The sequence below is a fragment of the Alternaria conjuncta genome (genome assembly GCF_024043145.1).
Source record: "Alternaria conjuncta strain BMP 0040 chromosome Unknown scaffold_4, whole genome shotgun sequence".
NCBI classification, from domain to species: domain Eukaryota; kingdom Fungi; phylum Ascomycota; class Dothideomycetes; order Pleosporales; family Pleosporaceae; genus Alternaria; species Alternaria conjuncta.
The window spans coordinates 1,017,451-1,044,791 of NW_026250093.1; the positions used below are offsets into that span (position 1 = coordinate 1,017,451).

The 27,341-nt window shown below is 53.1% G+C and overlaps 11 protein-coding genes across 11 annotated transcripts; 5 read left to right on the forward strand and 6 right to left on the reverse strand.

Annotated features, from left to right (window-relative positions):
* Positions 1-236: 236 nt before the first annotated feature.
* On the forward strand, positions 237-2,840 carry J4E85_003173 (uncharacterized protein; the record flags this gene model as incomplete). The annotated part of the gene is made up of 2 exons (XM_051467444.1): positions 237-735; positions 784-2,840. 2 exons carry the CDS (start codon positions 237-239, stop codon positions 2,838-2,840), a joined length of 2,556 nt encoding a protein of 851 aa, XP_051328603.1.
* A 561-nt stretch (positions 2,841-3,401) lies between these two features.
* On the reverse strand, positions 3,402-6,321 carry J4E85_003174 (uncharacterized protein; the record flags this gene model as incomplete). Its single annotated transcript, XM_051467445.1, has 5 exons — positions 3,402-3,877; positions 4,133-4,542; positions 4,596-4,940; positions 4,989-5,995; positions 6,187-6,321. The coding sequence occupies 5 exons, from the start codon at positions 6,319-6,321 to the stop codon at positions 3,402-3,404; spliced, it is 2,373 nt and encodes a 790-aa protein (XP_051328604.1).
* A 1,385-nt stretch (positions 6,322-7,706) lies between these two features.
* Positions 7,707-9,036, reverse strand: ARO2 (bifunctional chorismate synthase/riboflavin reductase [NAD(P)H] aro2; the record flags this gene model as incomplete). Its single annotated transcript, XM_051467446.1, has 3 exons — positions 7,707-8,542; positions 8,591-8,952; positions 9,002-9,036. 3 exons carry the CDS (start codon positions 9,034-9,036, stop codon positions 7,707-7,709), a joined length of 1,233 nt encoding a protein of 410 aa, XP_051328605.1.
* Positions 9,037-10,075: 1,039 nt separating this feature from the next.
* On the forward strand, positions 10,076-11,348 carry J4E85_003176 (uncharacterized protein; the record flags this gene model as incomplete). Its single annotated transcript, XM_051467447.1, has 6 exons — positions 10,076-10,159; positions 10,224-10,257; positions 10,307-10,395; positions 10,447-10,474; positions 10,640-11,148; positions 11,199-11,348. 6 exons carry the CDS (start codon positions 10,076-10,078, stop codon positions 11,346-11,348), a joined length of 894 nt encoding a protein of 297 aa, XP_051328606.1.
* Positions 11,349-11,802: 454 nt separating this feature from the next.
* Positions 11,803-13,311, reverse strand: J4E85_003177 (uncharacterized protein; the record flags this gene model as incomplete). Its single annotated transcript, XM_051467448.1, has 4 exons — positions 11,803-11,859; positions 11,914-12,162; positions 12,213-13,225; positions 13,272-13,311. The coding sequence occupies 4 exons, from the start codon at positions 13,309-13,311 to the stop codon at positions 11,803-11,805; spliced, it is 1,359 nt and encodes a 452-aa protein (XP_051328607.1).
* A 242-nt stretch (positions 13,312-13,553) lies between these two features.
* J4E85_003178 (uncharacterized protein) lies at positions 13,554-14,471 on the forward strand (the record flags this gene model as incomplete). Its single annotated transcript, XM_051467449.1, has 1 exon — positions 13,554-14,471. One exon carries the CDS (start codon positions 13,554-13,556, stop codon positions 14,469-14,471), a length of 918 nt encoding a protein of 305 aa, XP_051328608.1.
* A 1,666-nt stretch (positions 14,472-16,137) lies between these two features.
* J4E85_003179 (uncharacterized protein) lies at positions 16,138-16,871 on the reverse strand (the record flags this gene model as incomplete). Its single annotated transcript, XM_051467450.1, has 2 exons — positions 16,138-16,165; positions 16,210-16,871. 2 exons carry the CDS (start codon positions 16,869-16,871, stop codon positions 16,138-16,140), a joined length of 690 nt encoding a protein of 229 aa, XP_051328609.1.
* A 599-nt stretch (positions 16,872-17,470) lies between these two features.
* J4E85_003180 (uncharacterized protein) lies at positions 17,471-19,050 on the forward strand (the record flags this gene model as incomplete). Its single annotated transcript, XM_051467451.1, has 5 exons — positions 17,471-17,555; positions 17,605-17,939; positions 17,996-18,380; positions 18,445-18,892; positions 18,939-19,050. The coding sequence occupies 5 exons, from the start codon at positions 17,471-17,473 to the stop codon at positions 19,048-19,050; spliced, it is 1,365 nt and encodes a 454-aa protein (XP_051328610.1).
* A 1,395-nt stretch (positions 19,051-20,445) lies between these two features.
* Positions 20,446-21,722, forward strand: J4E85_003181 (uncharacterized protein; the record flags this gene model as incomplete). Its single annotated transcript, XM_051467452.1, has 3 exons — positions 20,446-20,686; positions 20,739-21,193; positions 21,264-21,722. 3 exons carry the CDS (start codon positions 20,446-20,448, stop codon positions 21,720-21,722), a joined length of 1,155 nt encoding a protein of 384 aa, XP_051328611.1.
* A 324-nt stretch (positions 21,723-22,046) lies between these two features.
* On the reverse strand, positions 22,047-22,505 carry J4E85_003182 (uncharacterized protein; the record flags this gene model as incomplete). Its single annotated transcript, XM_051467453.1, has 1 exon — positions 22,047-22,505. One exon carries the CDS (start codon positions 22,503-22,505, stop codon positions 22,047-22,049), a length of 459 nt encoding a protein of 152 aa, XP_051328612.1.
* Positions 22,506-23,451: 946 nt separating this feature from the next.
* On the reverse strand, positions 23,452-27,233 carry J4E85_003183 (uncharacterized protein; the record flags this gene model as incomplete). Its single annotated transcript, XM_051467454.1, has 2 exons — positions 23,452-26,586; positions 26,649-27,233. The coding sequence occupies 2 exons, from the start codon at positions 27,231-27,233 to the stop codon at positions 23,452-23,454; spliced, it is 3,720 nt and encodes a 1,239-aa protein (XP_051328613.1).
* Positions 27,234-27,341: the final 108 nt, after the last annotated feature.

Here is a 27,341-nt window from a genome sequence, read left to right on the forward strand (position 1 = left end):
AAAGTTGAGACCCTCGTGGCGCTCATGACAGTGACGTACCCAAGGTTTGTTTATAGATGCAGGCTGAGGTGCTGCATCTCCGCATAAGCCGCACCGCACCGCCTCAGGCCGTCCACCGACCCTTTCCACTACATGTATATTGTCCGCACGTGCTCTTATTCCTGATTCGCCCTCGGTTCCTTCCTACTGCCAGCGGCAAACCTGACTGAAGCTTGCCAGCCCCCTCACTCGTCGCCATGAGCGGCGTGCGTGCCCACATCGCCAGTCGGCTGCGCAGCTCCTCGCTCTCCGCAGTACCCCCACCACAGCACAGTTCCAACTACTCGCCCGACCTGGCCAAAATCGCTGCTTCCGTTCTCTACCGGTCGCCGCTGCCTTCGCAAGAGGGAAGGCCCGTCTTCATCCTCAACGCCGCCGCTCTCCCCGACTCGCACGAAGCCGACTACGACTCCCTGCTACCCTATGTCCTTGCGCGCCTGCCCGAGGAAGACGAACTGCTGAAGGGATTCGAATACGAGGTCGTCTTCTTTGCCGGCGATGGCGATGGCTCAGCGACAAACAAGAAGCACCGGCCTGGCTGGGGCTGGTTTCTGCAAGCGTACCATGTCCTGTCCAGGGCCATGCGCAAGAGGCTCCAGCGCCTGTACATTGTGCACGAGAAAGCTTGGGTACGGATACTGACCGAGATCTTCTCTACCATTGTCAGTCCCAAGTTCAGGAGAAAGATCTACCATCGTGCGTATCCACAACCCCGCAGCGCGGAGCAATGCTGACTCCTTCTAGTATCCAACCTGACGCAGCTTGCCCGCGAAATCCAAATCGAGAACCTGCTTATCCCTCCTTCGACCTATCTTGCCGACCGTCGCGTGTGCGAACACATCTCCGCTTTCAATGGCAGCGGGAAACGAGCATTTGGCGCCCGCGCCCCTTTTCCCACAGGCAGTAATGGCAAGACACGCTTTCCACGCGTGCTGCGAGAGACGACCAGCTTCGTGCTCATGGAGCAGAACATCACCTCGGAAGGCCTATTCCGCGTACCACCACACTCAAGGCTGCGCGATGCATTGAAGGAAGCATACGATAGGGGCCAAAAATACATCATCTGGAAGGACAACGAGGTGACACTGCCTGTACCACCCTACCCACACGCCCAACATCAAGACGAGATACTAGCCGAGGTGGCCCCCACCGACGCATACTCGGTCTTCATGGCAGCAGCTCTGATCAAAGCATGGTATGCATCTCTGCGCCAGCCTATCTTCCCAACCGACTCATATCGGGACCTGAAGCGACTCTATGGCGACAGCCAGGAGATTCTTGAACTCGACAAACTGACCGACCTGTTCTCGCCAACTTCGGAGTGGTCCCTGCTACCTGGCATATCCCGCGAGATCCTGTGCAGGCATCTTCTGCCTCTCATGAGTGCCATAGCCGCACGACAAGAAGAAAACAAGATGACGGCCGAAAACCTCGCTGTTTGCTTTGCACCTGGATTGCTGTGTGGACCTGATCAGCTTGAAGACGCCAAGATGTCCTCAATAATAAGAAGGATCTTCACCCAGGCAGTCGACTTGTGGACCGAGGGGCTTAGAGAAGCATGCGGGCAGAACGAGGAGGCTTTCTACAATGAACTCGAGCTACCCAAAGACGAGAACGACTGGGAGGACCCTGCGGATGCGAAGCGTGATTCTGCAGATAGCAAAGGCTCATTGGAAGATCAGATGAGCGGTATAACGCTACTCGACAATGAGAAGATGCCTACCTATCACGAACCACAGGAAACACAAGGCGAGGCGTTACCGCCTCCTCTGCCTCCACGCTCACGCGCACCGTCGGCCAAATCTTCTGCCGATTCTGTTCAGCGGAAACCTGCACCGCCCCTTACAGTGCCACCTCGCTACTCTACTGTCATATCCGACGCGCCTGAAGACGTCGCCGAGTCACCCATAACTTACGCTGCCACCACTGATGGCTTCGCCCCACCCCGAAACGACGACAACCGTATCGGCCAACCCCCTAATGTACCACCGCGATGGAGTGCACAAACGGATGAGAAGAAGTCTGGTACGAGCAATCCAGTTCCAGTCCTTCCTATGTCAGCATCTACTCGCGCACAAGAAGATGCGCCATTTCCTCACGTTTCTTCTACTACTACTGCTACTCCTCCTACTGTTGCGCCTAGACTCAACATTCCTAAGAGGAAAACCCTGACTGCGATGCAGATTGACAATGTCTCCAAGGCCGTCGTCGCACAGGATGAAGCTCACAAACACCCCATGGGCGGTATGGCGCTTCCAGGTCTTACAGGTAATTACTACAGCAACAACTCTATTGCGAAAAGAGGTCCATCCTCAACATACGCATCGAGCGAGGGCGTGAGTTCGCCTCAGTTGACCTCTCCCCAAAGCGCAGTCTCGGCACCAGCATCAGAACCTGCCTTTCGCCGTCCAAGCATTCCATTCTCCGCAACATCATCAACAACAAGCCGTAGCCCCAGCATCAACTCACTCGCCCGACCCGTATACCCGGTGACGCCTCAAGTTCCCATTATCAACGCACCCACCAAAGCATCCACGCTCCCCATTCCTGCTGCTGCGCCCCGTCTGCGTACCCCGAGTCCAAGTCTCATGCAACGCATGCCCAGCTTCGAGAACTTCGCCAGAGACCAATCAAAGAAAGAGGACGCAGACGCCGAGACTGGGGTTGCAAGAGGCCGAACATTGAAGCCAAAGAAAATGAACCTGAAAAAGCAGTCTGTCGAGGACCTGAGGCGCTTGTATGAAGAACGTGCTGGGACTGCTAGTGTGCTTGTCCAGACTGCAAAGCAAAAGGGTGTTTGAGTGTGTTGCTAGTTTTCAGGGTGAGGTGTAATGTTGAGTCGATGTCGCCGGCGTGCTGCATACTTTGCCGTTAATTGGGCCTGTATATTTTCCCCCGGCTTTTCCTTCATTTAGATCTATACCCTCTCATATCTCAGCATTTCAACTATATTACCTACACATGTCTCTATGTAGCTGCAATGTGTTTAATACAAACATTCATGTTCTTGTACCTGCCATTATATTCTGTCTCATTGATTCATGCGCGCAGATAAAGATAAAGAGGCACATGGAATGGACCTTGGATACACGGAACACATGACATTTGCCTACTGTTGCTAGTCTCTCAATTGCACATCCGTACGAGCTCTCAGTCCACCGACCATGAACGCCTTCATTGAGAAAATGCACTCGTCGTTCAGTACCTGTGCGCCTTAGCCCCGCTAAATGATGCCGCTATGCAACGCCACTCGAAATCCATCAAGCCTCGAATGTATGAGCTTCTTCCGATAAAGCTCACCGAGCCAACTGCTGCATCAAATGAAAAATGCTCCCATCCTCGATTTTGAAACCATCCATCTGTCAACTCATCGGTCCTTGGTTTCCGTTCGTGTTCTGCCACCATCCTGGGTCGTACTCTTCTTGCGTATGGTGGTGCCCCTCATGTGTCGTTTGTGGGTAGCTCACATGTTCTGTCGGCTGCGCGTAGCTCCCTCGGTGCGCATACCCAGTGTCTGCCTGGCTATGCGGGTTGCCGTACACACTGCCTCCCATATTGTGATTGAAGCCGTTGATATGGCTCGATCGCCAGTCCTCGCTGATCTTGAAACCATCCCGACCAAGACGATCGCCTACGTCTGTGTTGTGGAGAACACTCTCCAGGCCCATCGGACTTATTTGCTGATAGGTGTGACGTGGCAGAATCGGTCCTGGTACTCCAGGAATAGGGTTCCAAAACATGGATTCTGCCGTATCGGTAGATGGAGATGTCATCGCCGTGGACATGTTGGGTGCGGACGACATGGGCTGCGAGTACTGATATGTCGGTAAAGGCATTCCTGTGTTGTAATTATGATGGGTGGGTGTGTGCCCTACAACAGGTGATGGTTGGTGTTGGCTCGATACCACACTACTCGGCCTCGAATTGGCGGGATGTGTAGCCAATTGCAACCCTGGTTGAGGAGCAAACATCGACAGGCTCTCCCTCCTCTGAGTAATAGGTGGATGGAGACGGCCAGGTCCTATCCGATTGCCGGTAATAGTTGTTGTATTGGGAGGTATCATAAGAGGATCTGTCGGAGGACTGATAGTACCTTGGGGCTTGTTGGGGTCACTTGTCGGTATCAACGAGGAGTTGCCTAATTCTTCAGGAAAGGGCAACTTCCACGTCTTCGCAAGGGTGTATATGACGCGGAAACTCCTCGCCCCGAAATAATGACATTCGTGAAGATCGTCTAGGCCCTGCATGCCTTCGATGAGGTTTTGGCGAGAAATGCTGTTATCCTTTGAATATAGCAAGTGCACAACACAGACAGTGAGTAATACGTGTGGTATGAGCAGGTGAGCTTGACGAAAGTCGTAGAACTGCCGGTAGATCCGGACAAGTTCAGACACTTTGTTGGCCGCATCTACGCAGATGTCGCGGGGGCGTATATCGGAATGAATAAGATCGACTTTGAGCAGAGGCCGGAAAAGGTGCACGATGATGGTCCAATAAAGCATGCTACGTGTAGTGTCAGTTCGGTTCGCAAAGTAAGCATGGATGTTCAGACATACTGTAGTACCAAGATGTGTGGCTCGGGTTCCTTCTTTCCTTCCAGGCTTATCAAAGCTGGCAGTTTTCTATACCAGGCTTGGTATTTATGATAAAAATCAAGCAATTTACTGCTCGTAAGTCGCTCTTTTGGCGCAAAGAACATGTGGTTGTTGTCATTGACGAGCTCCACGAGCGATGTGAATTCCTGGAGGAACATGCGAATGGTTACGACTCCGCCTCCTGCGATTTGTGAGGGGGCGGGATAAGCCTCAGGAAGGTCAGACGTCTCTTCCAGCATAGGCTTTTCGAGAGTAATGGCAGCTCGAGGGAGCTGAGATATGCGGCCAGTAACGATCGTCCAGATTCTGCGTCGAGTTAGCCCAGTCGGGGTAAAAGTAACCAAGATAACTCACGTATCCACAGTGAAGCAGCCCCAGAATGTGACCTTTCTCACTTCGATCTCACTTGGTGTCAAGCCCAGCGCAGAATTGGCGCCATAGTTCAAGTGCAAACCAAGCTCAACACACATACGAAGACACCTTCCCATGTAGGAAAAGCCTGAACTTTCTCTCCCTGTACTCGGCTCACGCATCGACATAATGCAGAGCGCCTGAACAGTCGTCAGGCTCGGGGTTTCATCTTCGAACAGAAGTCGCCTGGCCTCGGCAAAGAAGTGATCGCCTGCAGTACGGAAGTTGTCAGGATCCGTGCGACCTGCAGGGTCTTCTGTGAGATGACATGCATATGCGCAAATAGCATTGACCAGTAGAGAGCAGCAGTACTTGTCGCGTCCCGCTCTGAAGTCCTTGTAAAAGCACTCTCGGCTGAAGAGCACGTAGAAGGGATGACTCCAGGTGAAATAGAGGTCAAGCAGCGTCTCAACAAAAGCCAGGTCATCGGTTACGTTGGTCCATGTTGACCCTTGACGCTCTGGCTTCACGCTGTTGGTACGCAGCCGCCCGCCACCGAAATTCTCATCTTCGGGTACCAGGCCTAGGCTTGCAGAATGTCCAAAGTGTCTGCTCTGGCCGGTGGATGTAACAGATGGCTTCCCAAGCAGTACACTAAGATCTGACTCGAGGCTCTGAACGTCGACGGGCTCGCTCTGCGTCAGCGTCACGTTCTTGCGCCATGTTTCAGCTAGGGAGGTGATGTCGAGGCTGGGGTCTCTTCGAATATGATTGAGAAATTCTTGGACATGCTCCTCAGGTAGACGTCTCAGCGAATTGACAATAAATTCGGCGCTCGAGGTATTCTCAGGGCTGGAGGTGGCGACAAGGGAGGCGTCGCGCTTGATCCCAGTATTGTTTGCGATCGTCGGAGTAGCCTTAGTGCGACGACTCTCGCTCTCAGCATCGTAATGACATTCAGTCTTGTAGACGGCAGTGCAAGTCGCGCACACGGGTGTACCACCGTCACACTGTAGATGAGGTGTCAGCAGGAGGGCACTTGGCGAAGGACCGGGAAAGTTGCCCGGAGAATGGCCCAAACAAGACTTGCGGATAATCCTCGCTGGTGTCGAGCCTTCCGCGGAGGCGAATCTCTAGCATCGGGCCAGATGTAGGAGCTCAATGTGGAATTGGATCATGCAGTGGGAAGATTGATGCTTACTTTGGACTTGCGTTTCCGGCAGGGCACACAGGCCGACTGGACACAGCGCCGCTTACTGGCTTTTGTGTCCTGCGCCTGTGAGTTATCTTGGTCGTCTCTGTTGTTGGAAGAGGTGGCAGTAGCGGCGCGGGCCATGGTTGATCACGAGGGGAATGAAGAGGCTCCGAGGACGAGTTAGTTATTCCATTCTCTGGGCCGGGTAGGAAAGTAATATGATTAGCCACCAATGTCGAGGGAGAAGAACAGCGGGCTCGGATTAGGTAGCTGTGACGTTGGCGCCCGTCGCGACGTTCAACGTGCCTGCCTTAGTTTGCGTTCGGCAAGATCAAAGCCCATGGATGATTTTCGGTAGGGTGGCAAACGCAGAGGCGGCATCCAAAAGGATCGATGCGCGACCACGACGAAGAGGCTCGATTGGCCTGGTATCGGATCTAGATTGGGAGTTAAACGCCTACTGCAGTAGCCGATGGGCTGTAACAGATGTATAGGTCGCGTCCGACAGGCTGTGCCGCACGTGGGAATTCGAATCGAGGTCCCGGAGACATGGGTCAGCTGACATGTCCGGACGCGAGGGGCCTTTGCGGAGATAGAAGCGAACTTGGGACGACTCTATCGGTGGAGCCTGTTTTCGGGTACTGCAGCATCTGCTTGCGACAGGACAGAGTTTTTTGGAGCACCACCAGCATCAACGACTAGCTTCGGCATGGCGCACCGAGCTGGACGAATTTGCCATGGCTATCTTCACACGGATGATGCAAGGCGGCACACGTGCTTGTGCGCGATCTCGATGTCGGTCAGACAAGGGAGCGACACTGACAAGAGCTGCTTGTAGGCAAGAGGATAGACTGGAGGAAGAGGGGTTCGCGGAGCGTGTCCTATGTCATGTTGGCTCGCGGCTGCAAGCGAAGGGATCTCCAACAGCCAGGGTTCTTGCTTTTGGTGGAGGGGAAGGCCCGATAGCATCCGCTGCCAATGCATCCTCCTGGTCACCTCTTCTTACAGTGTGGCGACTCTGCCGGCACCCACACTGGCTTCCGCGAGGCTGGAAGTCCTTGCCGGTGAACATCGGCCTCTCAATGGGTAAAGACACCAGGTGGCGGTGCCTATTACCACTCTATCGGAACGTCTCGACTAGTCTACAGCTGCAAGCCTTATCCTACGTTTTACCGGTAAGATGCACGTCACGAAGATGGAGATTTGGTTCTACTCTTTTGCCCATTCGGCTCGCATGTGAACTATTCGTCTCGCCGACGGTTCTGTCAGCTCGGCCGAGGGTGGTAGACAAGTTTGTATGATCATGGGTAGCATCTGAACTGGTTCTCGCTGCTGAACTTGCTGTATTCCGACTCGGAATGACTTTGAGCCTTTGAGCCCATCTGTGGACCCTGATCCTGTAGAGTCGTGGCACTTTTATCTATACATCAAGTCTAATAACTTTCATCCATCTCGGCGCAAAAACATCGTACACGTGCAGCTGGCGCCTTCACTCCCGTTATACCCGACTTACATCATCCGGCCTATCAAGCGCCATTGACGGGTTGAACACCCTTTAGCGGTGGAAGCAAGCTCCTCGCGCCTTGTCTCGCCTGCTGGGCTAGTACAGCATCCATGATGACCAATGCAGCCATCATCTCGACAATGGGCACTGCACGAGGCACTACACAAGGATCGTGCCTGCCCTTGGCCTCCAACACTCCTTCTTCCTGGTCGTATGTGACTGTAGACTGCGCCTGTCCAATTGTCGCTGCCGGCTTAAAAGCTACGTTGAAGTAGATGGGCGCGCCGTTGGTGATGCCACCCTGGATACCGCCCGAGTTGTTGGTCTTGGTGGTGAGCTTGGGTTTTGAGCGGTACTTGCTTGCATCGGGGTTTTCGCCTGCCGGGACAGCAGGAGCTTTGACGAACGCGTCATTGTGAATTGAGCCCGGTAGTTGTGCGCCTCCGAAGCCGGATCCGATTTCAAAACCCTTGGTTGCGGGAATCGACAGCATAGCGTGTCCCAGCTTGGCCTCCAGCTTGTCAAAGCATGGCTCTCCCAAGCCTGTCGGGCAACCTCTTATTACGCAAGTCACGGTGCCACCTATGCTGTCTTGTGTGTCGCGGTACTTGGCGATCAAGTCTTCCATGCGTTTGGTGACATCGTCGCTCGGACACCTGACGGGCAGGTACTCGTCTACCTTGTTGCGTGTAATCGAGTCGATTAGCTTGAGGTACTCTGGGTTCGTGGATGCGGTGGGGTGTTCGGGTGTGGGAGGGAAGAGGAACTCGTTTCCGATGGAGTTGGTGAATGCGATGATCTCGATACCGTAGGCTTCGCGCAGGTACTTCTCCGCTATCGCACCGGCTGCTACTCGTCCTGGGCACCATTAGCATTTGTACGGTGGTTGTGCCGGAATCCGCTCACCAATGGTCTCTCGTGCGCTACTTCGTCCACCACCTGAGCTAGCCTTCACACCGTACTTCTCCAGGTATGTCCAGTCGGCGTGGCTCGGTCTTGGGTACATGTCCATCGTCTTGTTGCCGTAGTCTTGCTTGCGCTGGTTCTCGTTCATGACCCTGACGCCAATCGGGGTGCCCAGTGTGATGCCGAACTCTGTGCCAGACTGGATCTCTACGCGGTCTTTCTCGTCGCGGGGGGTTGTGATGGCGGACTGGCCCGGTCGGCGGCGCGTCATCTGGGGTTGGATGTCATCCTCAGTAAGGGCCATGCCCGGCGGGCAACCGTCGATAATGGCGCCGACGGAAAGACAATGGGATTCGCCATAGCTATCGCAGGTCAGTAGACGTCGAGCAGCTATACGGCGCGTATGCATACGTGGTGACCCTGAAGTGCGTGCCAAAGGTAGACATTGTGGTTGTGGTGTTGGCGAGATTGTGGGGATTCGGCTCCCTTGTGAACGGCGACTAGTCAATGAGATGCGTACTCGGTGTATCCAAACGTCTGTGTATGTGTCCAAAGAGCGCCGATTTAATTATTGTGTCGTTGCAGGTCCAGACGCGTGCGCTAGAATAATCAACGTCAGAGTCACTCTAGGAGTTTTATTTATTTAGCGGGGCGCGGAGTACAGCCGTCTGGGAACCCGAGATCGGCCACCGATGGTAAGGCTGGTATGAACCAAACGACGGTACCCTCCCATCGGAGCGTCAACGCAATGTCGCACATTCTTCAAAGTTCACATTGCGGTGCGAGGAAAGTCATTCGTTCAGCGATTGATGGGGTTGCCAATGTGCAGACACCGAAATATCCCCACAGGCAATGCGAACGAGCATGGCTAGATCCCACTCCGCATGTGTACTTGAGGCATCTCAACTGCGTGATCAGATTCAGAAGAAACATGGAACAAATGGCAAGTAAGTGGGCTGTCTTCGCCCTCGGGATGGTGACTGGAGTATGTTGCTATGAGGATGTGCTTGCAGGGTCAACGTTGTCGCCCAGACAGACGACCCCACACCACATGACATGCGCTGTTCTTGCGCTGTACAAAGCGTCCGGTCAAGGAAAGACTGGCGACCACATGTGCGTGGGCGAGTGGGCCGAACAACTCGAGACGATGCCACGCGCGCGGGCGACTGCGCCTGGAAACGGGTTCCATGGTCGAGGGCGCAGATGGCAGGAGTGGCAGGAGCGGCAGTCGCATCATCTGAGTATCGAGTAAGATGAAGGGGCGCCTAGCCTACAGTATAGTCGACGCCGACGAACATGGAGAACAGAGTTTGGTCGTGTCTGAGGGATGGACGGAGAGTGGGTGGACTGGCAGGCACGAAGATCATCCGGGATTACTAGCGCGGACCCTGCCGTGACTTCTCAAGAAGTTTTGCTTGCAGCCAGCAACACGACGCCCTAAACACCCCTCTTTCCTCCATCACATCCCCCACCAAACCGCCCAACATGACTGAGTACGTCAAGGTCGAGAAGATCATCCCCAAGTTCCCGCCGCCGGCGTTCAGCGACATCGCCAAGGCCTCCAACGACGTATGTTTTGGCTCCCCGCGACGAGCTTCCCCATGGCGCCATTGCTAACGGAGCCGCCCTCCAGCTCATCAACAAGGACTTCTACCACACTGCCGCAGGTCCGCGACTCCAATTGATCCGCCTGCCCTCCCACTGACGCGCCCGCAGCTGCCCTTGAGGTCAAGCTCAAGGCCCCCAACGGTGTCAACTTCACCGCCAAGGGAACCTCTGCCCACGATGGCCCCGTCACTTCCTCGGTAAGCCCGCCATTGTACGCGGAAAAACGCCATGGCTAACGCGTCCACCAGCTCGAGGGCAAGAAGTCGCTTTCCAACGGTACGACAAACGATTCCTTTCTCCCCCGCTCCACGAGCCTCTCTATACCCCTTCATACGTCTTCCAACTTTCAATCTTATATATTCCACGTGAAGCAGCCTCCCGGCAAGGGGGGCTTTTCCGTGGCGGGCTACGGAATCAACCTACTGACAACGGACGACGCAGGCATCAGCATCACCCAGTCATGGAACACTGCCAACATGCTGGCCACCAAGGTCGAGCTCAACGACACCTTTGCCAGCGGCTTGAAGACTGAGATTCTCTCCAACTTCAACCCCGCTGCCGGCAACAAGGGCCAGAAGGTCAACCTTCACTTCAAGCAGCCTGCCTTCCACGGCCGCGCTTTCGTCGACTACTCGGCTGCTGGCGCCATTGGCACCACCGCTGATGCTGTCGTTAGCCACGAGGGCATGGTCGTTGGTGGTGAAGTCGGTTACGATGTGCAGAAGGCTGCCATCACCAAGTACTCCGCCGCTGTCGGATACACCACCCCTCTCTACAACGCTGCCGTGACTGCCACCAACTCCCTGAGCGTTTTCACCGCCTCGTACTACCAGCGCGTCAACCCCGCTGTCGAGGCCGGTGCCCGCGCTGTCTGGGACTCAAAGTCCGGCAACAACGTCGGTCTTGAGCTCGCTGCCAAGTACAAGCTTGACCCTGCGTCTTTCGCTAAGGTATGACGGTCCCTGACATGCACGAGGGCGTCTGTACTAATCCCATCCAGGCCAAGATCAACAACCTCGGCATTGCTTCCCTCGCCTACAACACCAAGGTCAACAGCGGTCTGACCTTCGGTATTGGTGGCTCTTTCGATACCCAGAAGCTGAACGAGGCCGGCCACAAGCTCGGCACCAGCTTCACCTTCGAGGGTTAAGCACCTCGAAAAGAGACATATTTGTGGAAAAGAGATGAAGGAGCTGGCTTTTAGATTCTTTTGGTTCTCGCGAAGCAGTATCATATCAATCTAGTGCTGATGAGCGAACGGAGCATACCCCTTGGGTATGTGCGACAGTTCGTCTCAATACAATTTACTGGAACTCTGGACCCCGATCTATATGCTCGTAGTGATGATGTGTACTTACTGAATTTGTACCCTAGTAAAGACATGGAGCGTGCTGGCATTAGTTCATTCAAGGAAGAGGAAGGCAAGTGAACGCTGATCGATCGGGTATGGTATGTTTTTTACTTCTTGTTGTTTCCGGTATATGCAGTGCCCAGTCAGGGTCATGAAACCGTTGCTTCATGAGCGCGGAACACATAGCTTCGTTCTACTTATTGTCACATGTTACTATGAAATTGCAGACGCTTCATTGACGTGTAATTGGAGCTTAGTAGTCGTCACCGCGACTAAGAATCTCCTTGCAGTTGGGGCGAAGCACGAATGTCTGTCTTGCGTTAGCACACATCTTTATAGTGTCGACGGATCAGTGGCTACTTACGTGTTCACTCTGTGCTGTATAACTGCCCTTGATATCGCAAAGCGGGGGGTAGGCCTCGACAATACCCGCGCTAACCAGGTTGTTCAAGCCCAAGAGGTATTTGTCGTGGCCCATGCGATCGAGATACCGCCTGCAGAAAGGCAGAGTACCGAAGTTCTTGGTAATGGAGTTGAGGAGTGTCTTTGCTGACGAGACGCGGAGAGCGACTTTGGGTGCGTCCGCCTTTTTGGCGTAGTGAGATGTCTCCATCTGTGGTAATTGTTAGATCACAAGCAGGCTCAAGTACGCGAATGACTTACATCATCCCGAACGTATCCCTTTCCTGTGCTGCCGAATGTTTCGATAGCAAATGTCTCTCCTTCTTCCATCTTTGTTTGATCGCCGCCTTTGACGATCGGTACAGTCTTGCCGCCGTGGATGGTGTAGTGTCCGATGGAGTGTCCGTTCAGATTCCTTATGCACTTGACGGGCAGCATCTGTCCCTTGATTTCCACCTCGTAGCTCTCCATGACTTCCTGAATAGCAGCGCCAATATCGCTCATGCGGACGTCGATACCGGCCTCCTTGATACCGGCGTTTGTCGCAGCCTTGCACGCGTTGATGAGATTGTCGTATACGGGGTCGAAGGTCAGGGTGAACGCGCTGTCCACAATACGTCCGTTGATGTGTACGCCGAAATCGACCTTCATGACATCTTCGTAGTTGATGACCATTTTGTTGCCCGCATTGGGGGTGTAATGCGCTGCACAGTGGTTTATGCTCAGACCAGTCGGGAACCCCATGCCCGCTATTTGCGCGTCACCATCCTCCAGACCCTGGTGTCCTGTCAAGGCGCGAACCGAGTCCTCGATACCCTCTGCGATCTCGGTGAGCGACATGCCCGGCTTGATCCAGTTCTGAGCCCATTGTCGAACTTGACGGTGGATCTCTGAGCCTTTGCGGTATTCGGTGAGGAAGTCATTGTTCATGCGGTCGAGGTGGCGCTTCTCTTCATTGGTGGTCCGGTAGGCGTTCTCGTTGACGTATTCTTGGATTTCGCCCTCGGGGTACGAATCGTTGGGGAACAGCTCATCAATGCGAACTCGTGGCGGTGATGTCTGCACCTTGGGCCCTCCTGCGCCGGCTGCTGCGCCAGCCTTCTTCTTCTTTCTGGGCTTCCTCTTCTTCTTCTTTTTCGCAGCGCCTTCTCCGGTTTCTGGTGCTCCATCTTCGGCCTCGTTGTCATCGTCTGAGTCTTCGTGATCCGCGTCGCCTGTGGGCTTTTCGCTGTTCTCTGTTGTACCATTTGCTGGTTTGCCGTTGGTGTCGTCCACTGTACGCTGTTAGGCGATGTAACGCGAGAGGTAGCGTTTCCATACACTTCATGTTGGCGACTTCGTCCGCTACCTTGGCCGCCATGTTGGCCGTGTCGAGAGTATAATAGTGCGTGTCTCGTGGACAATCTCGAAATTTACGAGCGTCTCGAAACGCCCCGCTAACTGACGCCGGTGGAGCGTCGCCCACTGACTGGGTTCTGCAGCTAGGCCATGCTTGTCTTAGCCTCGGGAGCTTGGCGATGACGTCCTCCATGCGCGCCGAACATTCACCCAAACTCATGTTTCTGCATGGGCACCCTCACCTTCGGATACTGGTAATGGGCAATGCCACCCCGCCCATCTAACCTACTGCGATCAATCGCTCGAACGTCGAATTCTCGGTTGTCGCGCATATCCTCGCCATACATCTGTCACTCATGTCTCCGTCGCACGGGTCCTGCTCTTCCGCGGCGCATACAAGTCTCGCATTTCCATGCTACGGCCCCACGATACGCGGACGCCCTAGTCAATCATTACGAGACGCTACACCTCACTTCGACGGCGTCTGCCTCTGAGATCAAGCGCCAGTTCTACACGCTCTCGAAGAAAAATCACCCGGACCACAACCGCAACGACCCCGAAGCCTCCACACGTTTCGTCGCAATCAGCGAGGCATACCACGTTCTCTCTGTACCGGAGAAACGCGCGCAATATGATGCACAACTAGAGCACTCGCAAAGACAATCACGCTGGGGAGCGAGCGGGGGTGAATATCCGCAAGGGAGTTACAGTTCCGCTGCATATGGCTCAAGGCCGGCCAGCGGGCTGAACAAAAAGCGCAGTACCTTCCGAGGGCCACCACCCTCGTTCTACAAGGCTGGCGGCTATGGACGTCACGGCGCGAAGCGAGCCGAATATGCAAATTCCAACGCACGGGAAGGTGGGGAGGCATCCAATCATGCTGGTCAAGAATCCTACGGCGAATGGGGTGGATTTGGCCCTGGTCAGCAGAAACAAGGGAATCAAGTTCCACACTTTGACAACGTCAGGCACAAGGAAACGCAGGACAACGTGAACGAGCATATTTGGGCTAGGCGGAAAAAGCTGCGTAGGAACATCAAGGTAGAGGAAGAGTGGGAAAAGGGCAACATGATTGTCAACTTTCTCGCGGTTTCTGCTGTTATCGCCATGATCGGGATTACGGCCAAGTTTTTCGAGAGCCGGCACGAGTCGCATCCACGTAAAACTAAAGAGAGCGCTTGAGCTAGTGGTGTAATCGCTATCTATCCCGGCGAAGAAATCAGTATGAAGAATAATCATATTCGCAGAGAATTTCGAGGCCAACGTGAACGCTACATTCATTGATCTACCGTTTGTACTGTAATGTAGGCTGTGAAAGAGACACGTCTAGTTCCGACATTGTATGAGGTGCCGCCGCTTGATCTACTAGCGACCTGCACATCTCCTCATATTCTTCCCGATTGCGTTCCGATTCGCTTGGGCATTCCCATCCGTCTTCAAATCTATTGCAATTCTCGAGGCGATTTAGGGCAGGCCTCAGAAGGTTCCATAACAAGTATGGCACCGCACGCGTCATCATGCAAGCTGGCTCCTGCTTCGCGCCATGAATATACATAGTCCAATCCATGCTCGCTTCTGGTGAATGCTTACGGAATACGCAACCGCTCTCGAGCTCGGTCGGTAGTCGCAGTAGCCCCTGATGATGTAGTCGACTGAAGTAGGTCCATATCGGCTGGAGGAAGAACATGTGTACCCACCAGCGTGGTACAATAATGCGCGTATCATAATCGCTGCGACCAGATGTTGCATCCAACTGGTAGTAATACGTAGTAATCTTGCCCGGATAGTCGATAGTCCAGATGTTGCCGCCGAAGGTATAACGCTCCCAAGCATTCCCTAGTTCGGGATCGGTGTCAGCCAACTGATAAAGAGGGTCGCCATGGGTAGTCGTGGGTCTACAAATATGTTAGTGGCAACTCGCAATGAACATGTTCAAAGATCGACTTACGAGGATGAATTCTCGATGCTGCTGCGATGATACCAGACGACATGGGCAAGTTCGTGGCAAAGAGCGATAGCGATTCTCAGGAAGATCGCCTCTTGATCGTATAGAGACCCATGATTGATAACGTGACGGAGTGCGTAGAGGTGATGAGTATGGAGCTGGATCCGTGGACAGTATACAATCTCGGAAACACTCGCGCCTTCGCCGAAATATGTCATGGCATCGAATTGGAACCCGTCCTCGTCAAGTTCATCAAACTCGAGCCTTAGATATCTCGGCAGGGTGATGTCAAGCGTTTCAGTCGTCATCAGGTGAGCTGTTTGAGTTGCCTCATATACCGATGGAGCAAGATAATACCTTCGCTTCTCCTTAAGATACTTGAGTTCCCCATGAAGGACATGGTTGTGGAAAGACAGGGAGGATGCTTGCCTAGTAAGCTGCGTAGCAACTTTCAGAGCAGGTAGTAGCTGCAGGTAGGTCTCGCAGCTTAAGTTCATCCACTGCGCTTGCTGGAATAGCGGATGTATGTCTTCGCAAGTAGCATCTGTGGGCGTTATGCTGTTGAGAAATGCCAGTGCAGGCCGATGGCGAGCAATATCAAGACTTGTAGAGACATCGGGAAGTGACCGGAGGTATCCGTAAGGGTCCGGAGCGGGTCGATTTTCATCGGGCAAATCCAAAGTGCGCATGCAGCAGTGCGACATGGTGAAATAAATATGAATGGTATCCTTCTCGACAGCGGACATCTTGGACAGATGATATAAGAAGGGACAAATCGGGAATTTGGCTATCAGAAGGGGCTACCAGGGTTCGCGACACTCTACCCATGGACCTGCACTGAACGTCGTGACTCGCAGCCAACCATCTATTCAGATGCTAGCCCACCACAATCTTATCCTTTCATCAACTAGTCTTCTTCGTTATGCGATAACTGCATGCGTCAGCTGTGGCTCATCACATAGTTTCTACACTTACAGGAACAGCTTTTCCCTCGAGTATACCTCCTTATCAGGATCATCGTCCACCTCCTGCACGTGGAACATTTTTCGCGCCGTCTTCATAAACGTCAGATCCGCGCGTCTCCTCCTCTTGAAGCAGAAATAGCACACAGTCTTGTCGCCGATCAGGTCTTGCAACGTCTTTTGCAGCAACGGAAAAGCAGGCTCGAAGTATACACAATCCGCTGCCAGGATGATGTCCGGGTGTGGTGGTAACTGTGATGGCGTCGGCTCTCCCCAGTCGTATATCGAGGCGCTGACACGAGAATCCAGAGCATTCAGTGTGATGTTGCGCTTCATGAGTTCGAACATCGGCTCTTGATCCGTGATACGTAATGTGGTGTCGACTTTGCATCCTATCGCGACCGCCAACCCGACGAGCCCGCCTCCGGCACCAAGCTCGACTATCTCTTTACCTGCGATATCCTCTCGATGTTTCCGCAGCATGTATTTGCTCAGTACCATACCGGCCGGCCATAGTTGACCGCCGCAGCCGTTTTTCAGGTCCTCATGTAGTTTGAGTGGGGGTGATAGTAGGCCGTCAAAATCTATCTCGGAAGCGCCCGCAGGTTTGATGGGCGCGGGAGGAACGAGGTCCTGACTGACACCGAAAAAATCGTTTTCTTCGCTATCCGACATTTTTGGCGCGCTGATCGGGAACCGTGGTCACATTTCATGAACATTAGATGTGCCTCTGCGTAGGCTCAAAACGGCATTAGCGTTACCGGATGTAGGAAAGCGCCGCCCCGGTCTGCGATCGAGGCCTTTGTGATAATTCATCGACATCTGGTGCCGGCACTCCATCGAATTGTCAAATTGCCATGTTCGCGTATGAAGCGCCGCAAAAGCATATCACGAAATCACGAGCAGCAGAATGTGGTGCTAAACATGGCTTCGGCTAATGCACCTTTCACCCGGCCTTCCTGTTATTGATCATGGAGAGCCTTCCTTATCTTATCGTCGCGCAGCGATCGACACGATCTCCTAGTCAAGCCAATGGGGTCTGCACGTATTGCCTATCAAGCGCCTCAATGCTGGGCACTTGGTAAGGGAAAGAAAGCGGACACCGGGAACAGGATACGCTCAGCCGAGGTGGCTTGCTTGTACCTGCTGCAGCTTCAACCCTTGCCCACGTCTTCCCCGCTGCAGAGCCTCGTACTCACTACCTGCATCTCTATATACACTGTTATAGCAGGATTATTGACCTTGACACGGAACTTCTACTAAGACCCTCCACCATGGGCTTGCCTACCGAGGTCCTACAGGCCTGGGAAGCTTGCGACCGGACTGATACACTCTTCGTGCTTGTCTGTTCGGTCTTCTGTATGTATACCTTTCACGACTATTCACTACATTGACTGACCTTGTCGAGGCTGGGGTATCATTCCAGCTGTAGGCATAGCTTATTCGGGTTATACAACACGCTCCAATTCTCTAGCAGCAGTTATGCCAGCTATCCTAGCAGTGATCGTCTGCTCGATACAGTGGTTCCTCATTGGATACACCTTGACATACGGAGAAGGAGGAGCTATCTTTGGAGATTTCAAGTACGCTTTTCACAGAAATGTGCTAGCAGAGCCTGTTGGTACTATTCCAGCAGTGCTATTCAGCTTCTTCCAGTTAGTATTCCAGGCAACAGTTTGTGCCATTGCGGTTGGTGGCGCGTGTGAGAGAGGAAGGATACTGCCATTGATACCGTTCATATTTGTGAGTTCTACCCGTAGGACGACGGCATACCCGTGAGCTTGACTGACATATGATAGCTTTGGTCTACATTCATATATAACCCGTTAGCTCACATGGTCTGGGGTGGAGGTTTCCTCATGGACCTAGGCGTTCTAGATTTCGCGGGTGGTACGCCCGTACACATCAATTCTGGGGCAACAGCAACGGCAATTTCCGTATACCTTTCATACCCTTTGTTCCGCTCGCGCAAGTCCTCGACCCGTACACCAGCGCATCTGGTCATACACCGGCCGGTCAATTCTCTTTGCCAACTTCTCGCTATGATTAGCATCTGGGGCTCATGGCTCGCTTTTGACGCTGGCACCACTCTGGCGTTCAACTTCAAGTCAGTGATGGCCATGTGTGTCACGAACCTCTGTGCTGCCAGTGGGGCGCTCACATGGATGCTCTACACATATTTGGGTAAGTTTTGACTGTACGAAGTGCATGTGAGACATGTACTGACTTCGTACCTCTACCTTTGCAGAAGTTGGGCGCTGGAGTCTAGACTCATGCTTTATGGGCGCCATCTCTGGACTCATTATGATCACACCTTCGGCAGGTTTCATCGATCTACCAACAGCCTTCTTTTTTGGGGTGCTCGGTGCACTGTTTTGTCGTCAAGCGCTTCGCATCAAGTTTAGCGACTTCGCTCGGCGCTGGAGATGGGTTGATCACGGCGACACCTTTGCGACCCACTGCCTTGGTGGAATTCTAGCAACGATTTCGACAGGCTGCTTTGCTCGGAAAGAAGTTGCTGGTTATGATGGAGTCACAGAAATCGTCGGTGGAGTATTCTTCGATGGGAACGCACGCCAGCTCGGTATTCAGGTTGTGGAGGCTCTCGTCGGATTTTCATGGTCTTTCATCGGAAGCTATGTCATGTACGCGCTCATTGACTGTGTACCGGGTTTCGAAGTGTTGGCTGAAGACAAGTAAGTCGCATTGATGATTGGAAAGATGGGGCTAACAGATGTTCAGGGACATCATTGCAGGGCTGGATGCAAGCCAGATGGACGAAGAAACGTTATGGACCGAAACACAGATGTATTATCCCTATGCCGAGCGCGAAGGCGAGCTGCATCTCGAATGACAGACTGAAAGTCCAAAGTCAAAGATATGACGCAGTTCTACAGTGGTGCATGGAAAAGTCACTGTAAGATGCATCGGTAACGATATCTCAACCACACCAATACTACTCTTTCGAAAGCAACCAGAAATCACCCACAAGTCTATTGACGTAGCGCAGGGTCGTTATGTTAATATTCGTAACTCGCTTCAGATTCATGTAGTGATCCCATACTTCCATCCTGACATACGTCTCTAAGCTTTAAGTACACAAGATAAGCACCAATTCGAAACGCTTAGCTGCTTACTCGCGTCTTCGTCCCGCACCCAAGCCTCCTAACATACTTACGCAAGCACCCACAGACTTCACCAAGCGTCGTTCCTGGAACATGCCGTGGATCAAAACCATCACCTGCGTAATCGCCAAACCTCCCATTGGCCATATTACTCTCACAATATGGATAAGAGATACTCCGGATGCGCGCGTGCATTCAAAGTGTGCTGAAGCTGGGATGGAAGCGTTTGCCAAGACATGTCTACGCGTCTTCTTCGGAGGAAGCTAGCGGTTCTTGACCCGCACATACGTAAGGCACGTCAACAGTAGCGCAACCAATCCAGAAGCATGTCAATGAGCTTTCTGGACTAGACTCCAAGTTTTGGGGCCCATCGCCTCTCAAAATCGTTTAGCCTCGCGCTTGGGTACCCACTCTAGACATTACAGCCCTTCCCAGTATAACACAGACAGCCACGTAAGCCTCCAATCAGGAACCACGCAATGGAAATGGACTGGATTTAGCAAAGAACCCCGTTTCAGGGTCGAAGACTGACGTTGACACTCGGTATGGAGATGCCGATTGTGGAGATTGAGAGGTTGGGAGAGGTACCTAGGTATCGAAAGTTCAAGGAACAGACAGATCACACAAAGTCGCCCGACAGCGAGAAACTCTTAGAGAGCATAGATGCATGTAAATGCTTAGATTCTCACATCAATAAGGAAAACATGTCGCAACATTACCACCAACCATACAGTACGTAGTCCAACAACAAAGCCAACCAACACAGACGAAGCTTTCAGCGGCGGGCCTAAGCGTGCATAGCAACCCGCCTGCTTCCAGACAAGCTTCGAATTCATGGTTTCGCCAAGACTGACGACACTACGAAACAATACAACGTCTTGCGTATGCTTGTGACGACTCGTACAGGTAGAAGAGAAACATGCAGGACAGTGGGCCTAAGGCTGGTAGCAAGGGTAGGGGGACGAGTACCATGGCTCTGTTTCGTTTCCCCTGTCGACATCGCGATCCAGACTTGACGTCGAGACATCCGAACGATAGATATAAAGCTCTTGGTCGACAGCCGTGCAAGCCTTCATCACCATCACTTCTCTTTGCACTCTCGACCCAACAAGTATCTTCCCATCATGAAGCTCACAGCTCTTCTCAGCGTCGCCCTCCTTGCCCAGAGCTCTCTCGCTCACCCGGGCCAGAGCGCCGCAGAGCATGCCCAGGAAGCTGCTGAGCGAAGAGCCTACCTCGCGAACAACAAGCGGTCTCTTGCCCACTGTGCTGATACACTGAAGGCGCGTGGTAACGATATCGCTATGCACGCCCGTCGCAGTGCCATGGTGGAGAAGCTTCGAGCCAAGCGGTCTATCGCTCAAGGTACACTCCCTCCCAGAGTAAGCTGATGGCTGCATACTGATATGTCGCACAGATAAACCGTACCTTCGGGTCCGCGACCTCGATACCGTCCTCGCCACTGATCACAAGTCAAATATGACTGGCATTACCACCGATACTGATCCCGCCACCCTCTTTGCAGGAAACAACTCCTGCGTCCTTACACCCGAGGTGACCCAAGGCCCTTACTGGGTCGAAGGCGAACTCGTGCGTGAGGATGTCACCGAAGACCAAGAGGGCATTCCTATGACACTGGACATCCAGATCATCGACGTGAACACGTGCGAGCCTGTTCCTCAGGCTTTCCTCGAGATGTGGCACTGCAACGCTACCGGCGTGTACTCTGGCGTTGTAGCGCAGGGCAACGGAGTCGGCGAGGACGACGAGTCGAACTTGCAGAACACGGCGTTGCGTGGCATCCAGCAGAGTGATGAGAACGGCGTCGTTTCGTTTCAAACTGTCTTCCCAGGGCATTACACGGGACGTGCTGTAAGTGCTCACTTGTTCCTACCACCCTTTGTTCTTGGTAAACAGCAACTAACTCGAGACGATGTTGTAGACGCACATTCACGTCATGTCTAGACTCAACGCGACTGTCAACGCCAACTCGACCCTCTCAGGCGGCCACATCACACACGTGGGCCAGATGTTCTTCGACCAAGATCTCATCACACTCGCGGATACAGTAGAGCCGTACGCCAGCAATGAACAGGAGCTCACTTCGAATGCCGATGATTCTATTCTTGCCGAAGAAGCTGCAGATGTTGACCCCTTCGTAGAGTATGTCATGCTCGGCAACGACATCTCCGAGGGTCTTTTTGGTTGGCTGGCATTTGGCATGGACTCTGCCAGCGCTTACAACATCACCCCAGCGGCGTACTGGACTGACGAAGGTGGTGTCGAGAACGAGAACTCTGGTGGTATGGGTGGCGGCCCAGGTGGTGCTCCTCCTTCTGGCGCTATGCCTTCTGGCATCGCCATGCCTACCGGTGCCATTCCATCGGGAAGTACTAGATAGACCAGAGTAGTTCGAGGAAAGATTGAAGCGTGGAGGCACGGTGCTTGCAGGACTAAGCTGGGGGTTAGCAGTGGCATTCCGAAGTGTGCTAGAGTTTTGAACTGGGGGAAACCAACTTCATCCACTCGTTTGAGGAAGATTATTTACCTGTATATGTGTACCACTAAACAAAATTGTCTCACTACCATTGTCTCCTGGACTCCGGTCTTCCTCGTGTCGATGCGCTGCGTATTGATCGACAGAAAGCTCAGCGGTGAGGACTGACAGGAGCGCATGTCTCGCATATGCCTGCATACCCAATCGCATCATTTGAGCGTGAGCCTCTCAATCTTCGAGTGCCTTCAATCCATCGACCAACGCGCCAAAGCTCTTAACTCTAACGTGTTTCTTCGGATCCTCACCACTCCCTGTGTCTTCAGCGGTATGTACCATACTCTTCTCTAGCTCGGCGTCCAACTGCCTTTGGACCTGTTCGCGATCCAACACCTTTCTCGCCTCCTCGAACCCTCCGATATCTCTTACGCTCTTGAACCCCAACTCCCTTAACCTTCCCAGCGCAATACCCGAGCGTCTCCCACTCCGACAGTACAGCGTGATGCGATCGTCTTTGCCCACGTTTATGCCTTTCGCTGCGTAGATTTCGGGTAGTTGATCGATGATCTGGTATTCTATGTTTACGGTGGGTGCGATGTCGGAGGTAAGGTAGCCGGTCGAGAACTCGGCTGGGGAGCGGACGTCGATCAAAAGGTCTTGGGTAGTCATCGTGGACATCGGCGTGCGCATGCAGTACGGTGTGGGTTGGTATAGATCTGAAGAGAGGAGAGGATATCGAGGCAGTTGTGCGACGCGATGGCTAATGGAATGGCGGGTGGAGGGGTCGCTGCGATCGCTAGCTTTAACCCCACACGGAAATCCCACCCTGAAGCAGCTGCCACCATTGATCTGCCACGATGTATTATAGCTCTGCCACACGATAATCTTATACACCGTTCCTTATATTAGATGTATAAAACCAAAACGAGGCGTGTCCTTGCGGCGGGGACGGTGGATCAGGTTCTTCCTTCTGACGGCGGCGTACATCACTAGATGGTTATGTCACGCCAACATAGGAAAAGAACTGAACACCTGAGAGCATACCTTGACGTTAGGTGACCTACTTTGCAAGTTTTTGTTTTAATGTAGTCTGCTAACTCGTTCAGTTCGTTTCTTGTGTGAGGTACTGTCACAATGCGAATAGATGGTAGTTGGTTTGAGAATTTCTTTGATTCAGAGAGCTGCAGTCCGGTAGACGGCTCAGTACATGGTTCTATGGGTACGAAAGAACGTATTTTGTCTTCCAGTGCCCATCGTGTAATGCTTTTAACCGCTAATCGCAGCAACACACCGTTTGCTGTAATAGCGACTTCTTTCCTCTTCCTAACGCCAAAGACCTGATTGATACAGGCTCCCAAAAGCCCCAATGGGTATGCAAAAAGTATGAAATGTTGCGCAGATACCTGTGATCTGTCTTTGCAGAGTATGCAGAATACAAATGAGCCCACCCGGAAAAGAAATCGCTGAAGTGGTATAGAACAAACAAAAGGAACTCGGGCATTGGTATCGTAAGTGTCCGTGACATAAAGGACAAGAATAGATGCAGTGTAAACGCAAACATTAGGGTATGTCGGTGACCAGGCGCCATCCAGAGGCGGTCGATGAAGAAAGGCGCAATGAAGCGCAGTACACATGTCTATGAACCCTTGAGGTTCGCGGTCGAGAAATTGAAGTTGAGGAACTCGAACTTGTCTTTCGAATTGGTTCGGCTCTCTGCTGAGAATGTGCTTTGTGCACTGTTGTCGATGGAGGGCGAGCCTCTCGTAGAGTGTTGAGCTTCACGAGGCTCAAGAAGCAGCGATCGGCGGTAGTAGCTTTGCACGTTGGCCTGGTCGCTTGCGTGCATTCGCTGGATTTGGCTCTCCATCCAGTCCTGCATTTCTGGTATGGCAGCCAGTCGGTAAGGAACTTGGAATGATTGGAGCTGGCCGATGATCTTAGCTGTCTTCATGTGTTTGTCGAAGTTGATGACGGAGACGCTGTCAGAACCGGAATCTCCGGGGAGCTGTCGTGTGGTGCCATTGCCGACGTCGATAAACGTAAGATCGGTAAGGTAGATACCGACGAATGGAATGCATGGCGCGACATGGTTTTGCAGACGCTGTCGGAGCACAGCATAGTTACGTCCTACGTCGGTAATCGCCTTCAGTTCATCTAGGCGAGCCTTCGTTTTCGTGGACACAATTTCCCATGTACGTTTGAGACGCATGACCATGGATGAATTGAGCGAGCAGATGATGGCCATCAACGAGTCGTAATTGTTAAGCTCCAGGCATTTTGCCGCAACTTTGACCCACTGCTTGATAACAACAGCACGCTTCTTTGCGTCCTCGAGCTGCAGGATGGTGTCGGCAACTAGGTTTGCCAGGTCGGTCGAAAGCGTCGACATTGCTTTGACGTTGCGAGCCTTCGAATTCTTCTTCTTGGTCCATTCCAGGGCAAGAAGTTCTTCGGGTTGGATGGCACAGAAGAGCCTGGACTCGATAATGGTGAATTGTCTGGCAAGTTCCAAAGGATCGAAGTCCAAGATGCTGCATTGCGTCCTGCCCTCTTTGCTACCTCGCAGAGCGTTGAGTTGGCTCTTAGTCACAATTGGGGACGGCACATTGCTATCCGCAAGAGTGAACGCAGGGTTTGAAGCACCTGTCTGACTGAGCGACGATACCAATCGAGGTACAAGAGCACCAGCCCTTACTTCCGTTACTTTGGAAGTAAGCTCCGCAAGTCTTTTGCCAGCAGCAGGCATAGCAGCCCTAAGCTTTCCGGTGGCGAACGCGAGGATGACGCCTAGAGCAACAGCGTCGCTCTCGCCACACCAATGGCTTTCCAGCCAACCCTTGAAGACATTGTAGACACGAAGACGTACCGGCACACCCACGGTCTGGCTGTTACCGATGTAATCAAAACGGTCGATCAGGCATTGCGCGAGGTCGAGTGGCGTGGTAAAGAGGCGGAACGTCAAATAAAACGCGTTGACGAAGACGACATCTGGGGTAGATTCGAAGGTAGTCAGCTGTTCTACAAGCGCTGGGAGGGAACCACCAGAGATTTGGCCCTCTTTGTTGTAGATCAATTCATGGACATAGGTGGTCTCCAATAAGTGCTCTTCGCCAGCAGCGACATCTTCGCTTGCTAGAGATCGGAGCTCAGAGGAGCTGCCAAAGCTGCTGATCAAAGTTTGACAACTCTCCTTCTTCGTGGGCGAATGATCCGGGGTAGTGGCACGTGTGGACGTGTGAGAAAGAATGCTTGCAGAATCGCCTTGTGCACTGAAGTAGGTGCTGCTCCCATCGTTTACTGAAACGTAGACGCTGTCAGTTTTGGTCGAACCGGCAAAACTTTCCTGTGTCGTGCTCAAGGGACTATCGGCGGAATCAGACGCATGAGGTGGAGCCAGAACCGGAGTAGGCACCGCATTGAGAGGAGGTAATGATGACCGGGACGATCTGAACGACACTGCGGTTGGGCTCTCGACTATTACGGCCTGGGACGAAGGCTGAAGGCTAAGCCTGTTGGTTTCGAGTGGTGATGGTTGCGGCACCTCGGGTAGTGGCTTTGACTCTGAGATGACTAGTGGTGGAGGCATTTCGCGTTCCTCAACTGGCGTAGCGGGTAGTGGCTTGTTGGTCTCCAGGACGGTGTCTGTAGGCTTGGGCGATGCGGACCTAGCTGTGGACTCCTGGTTGTCTGCGTCGGGTTCTTGAAAGATCGTTTCTGAGATCCCGAGACCAGCAGGTTCGGCTTCGAACTCGAAATCGCCAATCCTTTCGATCACAACCCTAGCCTTGGTGACGCAATCACCAGCAGAACGCACACAGCTTGTAGCGGCAGCCACGATCTGCTTCCCTGCTTCAGGCGCCACCACCTCTTCAACGTCGGTATCGGCGTTGATGAACATGTCCTTGGTCGCTTGCACTAGTTCCGTCAAACGGGTGTACATGGTGTCTCGTGCTTCTGCCAGTTGTTCGGATCGTCGCGAGTCTCGTTCCCATACTTCCTCGACAACTTTGAGAAGTTGGCGGCACGCAATAACAGAGTGCTGGGTAATCTGAGCAAGCTCTTCCGAGGACCGTGATTGCAGGTGCAACCCAATAAAGGAGCCGATGTAGCCCAGGAAAGCGTCGTGCGCGGCGTTCAGCCTCTCGGTGGCCAGGTTTCCTTTGCGCGCACTTGCTGATTTACCGGTGTACGACAAGCGATGTGTCATGGAGATACGTTTCGACTGCACTGAGGAATGGGAGGGGAGTATTGGTGATTGAAAAGAATCTGTCTCTGAGGGCAGCGAAAAGGCGACTGATAGGCGGTTCAGGTTTCTCTGCGGCTGAGCAGTGGTGGTGTACCAGTCGTCGTGCACTGATGGTGCACCTTGCGTAACCGGAGAGTCGCATTCGTTCGCCGAAAGCCTGTTCTCGCCCGAGGGGGCTGATATTGCTTGTGGTTCCACAGCAGCATCGACCGAGTCGGACGGCGGGGTGAGTGGTCGATGACTACTGGCGTCGCCAAGCTCGAAGAGTGACAGCGCCACTGCGTCCGTCGTCCAGATGTCAAGGAAACGCACGGCCCGAGTCACCAACTTGAATGATTTGAACACAAGCTCGTCCATGTGTTCGAAAACGGGCACCTGCAGCTCGTTCGACTGCAGGGCTTCTTGCAAGGTCTTGGCCGTCTTGACGAGGGTGGAAAGATCTCCTAAGAGAGCTTTCCGCATGCGCCGTAGACTTACGTGTGTGAGGATGAGGCGTGAATCCTTCTGCAGGCACTCAGTCCGTTCCTGTTCGGAGTCAGTAATCGGGACACAAACACAATCTATACTCGTCCACAAGCTTCACTTACGAGGAAGAGGCGGACGCCAACAATCATGCCCTTGACATAGTCTTGTCTCGAGAAGGCACCAAGATCGCCATTCTCTCCATCGCGGACCAAATCCCACAAATATGTTAACGCGGTCAGAAGATTCCGTATGATGGGATTGTCATAGGGTTCGCAGTAGTTGGTGGGCAGCCATCCGCGGGCCCCTGACGCTAATAGTGTTCCATCGGCCCAGCCATTGGGATGAACAGAGTGGACGAGGATTACATCGCCTTGATTGATGGCGACGGTGATGGACGACTCGTCGGTTGAGGACGACACTGTCGTACTCGGGCTGTAATGATAGAACGCACGGAGGTAGTTGTGGAATACAGGTTGCGGATGTTGTTGCTGTTGCAGAGCCATGGCTTCACTTGAAGTCTTCGGGGTCAGAGGTGGCGATATTTGCGACTGCGACCGACTGGAATGTGTTCCCCTTGATGAGGATTGGCGAGTGTGGCCAAAAGCCCGCGAGCGCGATCTTCCTGGTGACGATTTGTGAATGTTCAGTGGCGCCACTAGTGCGCTCGATCGCTTATCCATCTCTTCTTGCTCCGGAAAGGACGCCATGGTGGAAGAACGAAAGGTGGGTGAGATGCTAGAGTAGAATGCTCCGTCGATAGTACGCTAATTGGGCAGCATTTGGCAGATGATACAAAACGAGAGTCAATTGGCGTG